The 6,721-nt window shown below is 54.0% G+C and overlaps 1 protein-coding gene across 6 annotated transcripts in view; it reads right to left on the bottom strand.

Annotated features, from left to right (window-relative positions):
• Positions 1-6,510, bottom strand: part of COL11A2 (collagen type XI alpha 2 chain) — a 29,029-nt gene extending 22,519 nt beyond the window's left edge. For all 6 annotated transcript variants that reach the window (XM_043591121.1, XM_043591119.1, XM_043591120.1 and 3 more), the window contains exons 1-5: positions 6,187-6,510; positions 3,455-3,604; positions 3,108-3,318; positions 2,487-2,649; positions 629-820 (exon numbers count right to left, since the gene is read on the bottom strand). In XM_043591121.1, the coding sequence (XP_043447056.1) occupies positions 629-820; positions 2,487-2,649; positions 3,108-3,318; positions 3,455-3,604; positions 6,187-6,268 (798 nt within the window). In that variant the 5' untranslated portion in view covers positions 6,269-6,510. The remainder of the gene's footprint in view (positions 1-628; positions 821-2,486; positions 2,650-3,107; positions 3,319-3,454; positions 3,605-6,186) is intronic.
• Between the last annotated feature and the right edge of the window lie 211 nt (positions 6,511-6,721).

Below are 6,721 nucleotides of genomic sequence, written 5' to 3' on the forward strand. Positions count from 1 at the left end.
TGGACCCTACCCAATCCAGAATTCCTTTCCCTCCCCTCCCCCACAGCCCCTTACTCTGCATCTCCCTGTGCAGGGGGCCAGAGACTGGGCTCCTACACAGAATTCCATAGACCCAGCCCTCCTCTGGGATTTTCTCTATCTCCTGCTCCTTCCCATTTCTCTTCCTAGGTCTTACCATAACAGCTTCATTCTCACTCGTTCTGTCTCTCCCCTTCCATGCTCTCCCATCTGCCATCCTCTGTCCCCAAATCTTCCCACACACACACATACACACTGTCCCCCAATCTCTTAATTCAAGGAAGGGATGGGAAACCCAAGGACACAGTCCCAGAAAGACTGGCAGAGGAAAGGAGACATGAGCAGGGGACACAGCTCCCAGCCATGAATTCTTCATAATGACACTTTTTATTTTTAATTGAAAATAAAAAGGTTGATGAATGAGGACTGGGAGGAGGGAGTGATGAGAATAGGGAGGTATGGTTAGGGAGCAGCCCTAGTGGAGGGGAGGATGGGAGCCCAAAATAGTATGGGGAGCTCTGGAACATTGGGGGAATTGCCCTGGGGAGGTGTATGGGTTTCTTCCCTCCCTGGGGTATGCTGTGGTTTGGGGTTCACCCAGTTCTCTCACCTGTCGCTGGGGTTCCTGATTTTGTGGCCTATGAAGTCTTGGTGGCTGATGCTTTGGAGATCTCTGGGCCCTGTGAGAGTGTTGTTTCTGAGGTCTCTCCCTCCAAGCTCCCTCACACTCCAGCTCCTTCTGTTCACAGGATTCGTAGGCAGCTTGCACCCCTGGGACAATGACAAGCTCCTGGATGTCACCCTGCAAAGACACAAGGAAGAAACACCAATGGAGGGAGGCAGAGAGGGCCTCAGAGAGAAACAGAAGGTAGAGTTTGGGACACAAGGTAAGAGCCAATCCTATGTAAAACAACATAATGGGAGAAGATCGTTATCAGCCTTTTCAGTTTTCAAAAGACCTTCTCATCCATAATCCCATTGGACCTTCACAACAACTGGGAAAGTCAGTAGGATAAGGATATTTATGCCTATTGTCTGATATATTCCATTCAGAAAAGCTCAAAGGGACAATGACTGCCCCCAAGGTCACTTTCAATGGTAGACTCAAGACTAGAATTCAAACATTCCAACTCTAAGTCCAACACTGTTTGCCTACCTCCTGCCCCTATGGTAATGCATCAACTTTTTCACAAAAGCCCTGGAAACAATGGCCCAACCTTAGTTGCTTTGACCTGCCAATGGCAGTGATGATGATAATTCTCAGAACCTCTAGAAATGGGGGAAAGGGAAGCCATTTTTGAATTCCAATGGCATTTACTTGTGCCCACACATGGTACTTAGCATAAGGCTGCCTTATATTGTAGTTTGGGGTTATTGTCTCATCTTCAAAGAGGAGCCAGGAGCTGCTAAGAATAATAGAGACCTTATATTACTCTTCTGTGTTCCCCCTGAAACTGGGACAGCAGGTATTCAGAGAATATTGACTGGCTAGGTGAGAGGATGGATGGATGGATGGATGGATGGATGGATGGGGGCTCAAATGCACCACTGGCTGGAGGGTTGGTGGATAGTGAATGAGCGAATGAATGAATGAAAGAATTAGTGGGTAGATAAATGGAGGTGAGAAATAGAGAAAACAGAATGGTAGGTAGGTAGGTGGATGGAAGGGAACATGTGAATGAATGAATGGTTGGATGGAGAGTGGTTGGGTGAGGATATAGGTGGGTGAATGAGTGGATGAATGAATACATGCATCCTCATATGCATGGGTAGATGGGCTGGGTGGGTGGATGAATGAGGGAACTAATGGATGGGTTCAAGATGGATAGATTGATGGATGAGTGAAGAAGAAAGTGGCAGGGCAGAGGAAGATGGGCAAGCATGTGGATACAAACCTGAATGCTTGATTAGTGTGTGAGCACATAAATGAATGGGTGGGAATTACATGAGTAAATGAATGGGTGGGTGCAGATAGAGATATTAGTTAAAGAGATGAATGGATAGGCGGACTGACGAAGACTGATGGAGACATCTGTCCTGCCATACACATGGGCACTTATTTCTCCTACATAGAAAATCACCCAGGGGCGCCTGGGTGGCGCAGTCGGTTAAGCGTCCGACTTCAGCCAGGTCACGATCTCATGGTCCGTGAGTTCGAGCCCCGCGTCGGGCTCTGGGCTGATGGCTCAGAGCCTGGAGCCTGTTTCCGATTCTGTGTCTCCCTCTCTCTCTGCCCCTCCCCCGTTCATGCTCTGTCTCTCTCTGTCCCAAAAATAAATAAACATTGAAAAAAAAATTAAAAAAAAAGAAAAGAAAAGAAAATCACCCCTGAGGATATGGAAATACAAACTAATAAGAGGTCAAATGAAGGGTCAGGGCATAAGAAGATGGAGTACTCGTCCCAGAAGGGGAACAGACACAAGATATGAGACCAGAAATACCTCTGTTCTCTGTTCTCTGTTTGTTACCTCAAACACTTCTTCATCCAGGATACGGGCACCAAAGATAATCACTCCATGGGTGTCCAACAGCGGACGAGCACTTCGGGGGAGAGGCCGGGTGACTCGCTTCTTGCAGTCAACTATGAGGGTGACAGACTGGCCCTTCACAGCCACTGCCACGCGGTGCCACCTGGTCATGGAGGGAGCGGTTCAAGTGACTGACGGATGGGGGGCGGGGAGTCAACAGGGCTGGGGAGCAATTGATGGAAAGGTTGGAGCCAATGACAGTAATCGTAGAAGCATCATAACAGCTACCATTTGTTGAGTGTTTACAATGCACCAGGGACTACTTTTCTCATTTGATTCTCATGATTCTCATCCCTATTTTACAGCCCATAGAAACTGAGACTTAAAACAGTTAAGTAACTTGCCTAAGGCACAGGCAAGGATTTAAACTCTAAAGCCCAAAATCTGGGCTTGAAGTAGCTGAAGCCCAAAACCTGGGCTTGAAGTGTCGCTAGGTTGGTGACATGTAGCCAAAAACGTTGGCAGGTTTCCTAGTTTAGGGAGTAGGGGTTCTGGGGCAGTGGCCAGAGGGGAGCTCCTGAAGGTGTAGTCCAGGCAGACCAGAGGAGCAAACTGACTTACTTGCCATCTGCTAGGCTGAGGCCTCGGAAGACTGGCTGAGCGGGGGGTCGAGGCCTTCCAGTCTGGTCCTCATACAGGAAGCGGAAGGGTCGGCCAAGCTCCAGGCCCAGCTGTCGGACACCCTGGGCACTATAGAGAGTCAGGAGGGGAGCCTGGAGGCCAGGGCGGGTCCGGACAGCAGTCAGCAATGAGAAATCTTTGGGAAAACCTCCTGGTACCCGGGAGAGACATAACCAGGTGGAATCAGAGGCACAAAGAGCCAGAAAACCCTTCCCTTCTGGTGTCTGATTCTAGACCCCACCCCATGACCTACCCCAGCTCTCACTAGTTCACCATGTCACCCATACCTGGGAAGAGCTGGCGGGTGGGTGCACTGAGCTGGGCAGGTCGGGACACTCGGTAGGCCACATCAGCTGGACAGATGCCTCTCGCCCTCCGGACACCATCAGGAAGGGAGGGGAACCTCAGGGCCCGGAGCACATCCACAGAGGGTGCACCTGGGAAAGTCCATAAGAATCAGGAGAAGGGACACACCCTCAGGACGGCCAAGATATGGGGGTATTTGGGATCTAGAACTCAGCTTCCTGGGGCTCAAACTCCCTGAAAAGAAAGGTCACCTCTTCCTTACTTGTCTCTGAATGCCCCTTAAATGGACGGGAAATCAGAATCACCTGGGCACTGGCCCTGTATTAAGCTCCATGTGACCCCTGCCCCTCTCCCTCTCAGTGTGTCTCACTCAGTCTCCTCTGATCTTTGTCTTTCAGCCTATGAATCTCTCTCTACTCTCCACCATCTCCCCTTCTTTCTCTCTGTCTTACTCTCCCTGTCTCCACATCTGTTGATCTTTGTGTCTCCCTGTCTTTCTCCCTCTCTCACTCCCTTTCTGTATCTCTTGGTCCCTGGGTCTCTGGCCTCTTTCCCATATCTCCAGCACAAACAACATCTGGGCAATCGATCATCCTGGGCACAGGAGGTGCAGGGGGGCCACCAGGCAGGGAGCAGAGAGGCAGATCTAAGGGAACGGGGCTTCGGGCTGCTTCAGTTCCATGTTTGGGGAGGTGGGGAGGACCACGCTGAGGAAGGAGAGAGCAGAAAGAGCCACCCCAGGAGTCTATACCCCTGGCTGGGAGATGGGCTGGGGGGGGGGGGCGGGGGTGGGAGCTGAAGCTGCCACGAGGAGCCGGAGCAGGTCCAGGGCCCTGAGCCACACATCTGTGGATCCCATCAGAGTCCTTGCCCAAAACCCGGGCAAGCTCCCCACACCTGGAACTTCAACCCTGCCCCACCACCCCCACCTCTTGGATCCAAAGATTCAAGACCCAGGCCATCAGCCCTATCCACCTTGAATTCAGCTTCCCAAGGCTCACACTCCCGGGAAGACAAAGGTCACCTCTCCCTCGCACTCCTCACGCCATCAGCTCCAGATTGGAAAAATTCCAAAAAAAAGTCCAGCAAAATTTTCACAGAAGCATGGGGCAGGGCAGGGGCCAGAGTGATCAGGAGAGGAGAGCTGGGTGGGGTGGGTGAGGTGGGGCGGACAGGCAGAGAAAAGGCCCTTTGAGTCCAGGCGCGGGGAAACCACGGCCATGCCCTCCCCTTCACCAACATCCCCCCCCCCCCGCCCTAGCCTGGCCCCTGAGTGTGGCAGCTCCGCAAACACCAACACACAAGGGCCGCTTTGAGAAAGGAAGGGTGAGTGAGACAGAGAGACAGAGACTCACAGAGACCCCAGGCCAAGGAGACCTCAGAGGCCCCCGCCTTTCACCAAACCCCACAGGAGTACAGTTCCATCCTATAGACAGTCTACCCACAGGTCTGCCCACCCATCTGCCCACCTCAGGCCACATATGTGCCCCACTGACTCCAGCCTCAGTCTGCCCCACACGCTCCCCACTAGTAGCCCCATCACCCCCACCATTCTACCTTTGGCCCCCAAGTGCCCCATTTTTTACTCTAATGAAGTCCACACTAGCCTATCTACCTACAGAGTCCCACCTCTAGCCCCTCAGCCCCAAAACAAGAGACAGTCATCTCAGCCATCCCCTGCCTCCATGCTAGAGGGTTCCTTTCCTCCTTAAGAAAGATTCCAAGAGTCCAGAAACATCACACACTTCAATTTCCAGTCCCTCAGCCTCATCCTCCTCACATCTTGAAAGTTTTTCCTTCTGTAATCTAATCTAAATCCTTTATGCTGCTATTCTGACCATTTTCTCTCCATATCGGAGAAGAAATGAATGGTGGAGTTACATGCAAATTATCCTCTAGTGTTTCTATGAGTGGGAGGCTGGCTCCTGCCTGCTTAGGACCCAGGTGCTCCCAGCCCCCTCCTGTCTGACATCAAATCCCTTTCCTAGGTGCCAGGACTTCTGGATCCTGGGAAAAAGAAGGAAAAGATTGGGTTGTGGACACCAGGGTCCCAGGGGAGCCCCACTGGCCAGAGGGGGAGGGGTGGGGCAGGAATGCAAAGAGTTGGCTCTCGCCTCAGACACCTGATCCCAGCCTGTCCAGCGGCCGTCCTGTTGGCAGCCAGCCCCAGTGCTCCCCAGAGCCAGCCGCGTGGCAGCATCGAGGGCACAGGGAGGGGGAAGGGGATCCTGTCGGGGAAGCCAGTGGGACAAACAGTCCAGGCATCCCTTCTTTCTCTACTCACTAGGCTCTGCTCTGACCCACAGATGCTCGCCCCTCACCCCAGACATATAGATAGAAAGCCCGGAAGATATACACACCGTCCTCACCCATCAACACTGGCATCTACCTGGCCACCCCAGCATTGGCTGGACTGCACCAGCTTTGGCCAGCTTTGGCTCTCCCAGAGTACCTCAGCATCCAGTCCCCTCTTTAGGTGAGCCTCCACCTTTCAGCTTTACCTGCCCTCTCCCAGTTACTCCAAGGAGGCAAAGAGATCCCTATCTTTGTTCCAAGGGAACCGAGTGACCTGCCCTCGAGTCTGGACCCTTAGCCCCCTAAATCCCCTTTTTGAACTTGGAAGCTCTGCCTCGGGCATCAGCTATCTCCTACCCAGGGGGGTACTCAGAGCTGCAGCCTGACTCCAAGAACCCAGGCGTCGGACTCCTCTTACCTGCCCAGGCAGGGACGGCGCTCAGCCCCAGCACCAGCGGTACCAGCAGGAGGAGGCGATGACAGCGGCTGCACCGCTCCATGGCTGGCGACCCGAACGCCCGGTCCCAAGGACCTACGGGCGGCGGCCGGAGGCGCTGAACGCCCCCAAGGCTGACAGGAGAGAGCGAGCAGGCTTTGAGCCTCGGACGCCCGGGTCCTGCGGAGGTCAGAGGCTGTCGGGTAGCAACAGCTCTCAGCGGCCCAGCTCCATGCAACGAGGCGCCGTCGGGGCTCTGGCGCTGCTCCTTCCTCAGTGGCCGCCGCTCCTGTGTGTCCCCGGCCACCCCGGCGGCCCACAGCCCCCACCCCGCCCCCGCCCCCGGCCCAGCCCCCGCCTCCAACCGCCCGCCCACAGCCACCGAGGGGAAACCCCACCCTCGATCTCCACCTGGTTGGGGGGGGGGGGCGGTGGGAGACAGCAGCCCTCGTTCGCTGACCCTTGCTCCTTGCAGAGGCTGAATGGCCTATACCCCCGATTCCTTTTTCGGGAACCC

This window comes from Prionailurus bengalensis, chromosome B2, assembly GCF_016509475.1.
Source record: "Prionailurus bengalensis isolate Pbe53 chromosome B2, Fcat_Pben_1.1_paternal_pri, whole genome shotgun sequence".
Lineage (NCBI taxonomy): Eukaryota > Metazoa > Chordata > Mammalia > Carnivora > Felidae > Prionailurus > Prionailurus bengalensis.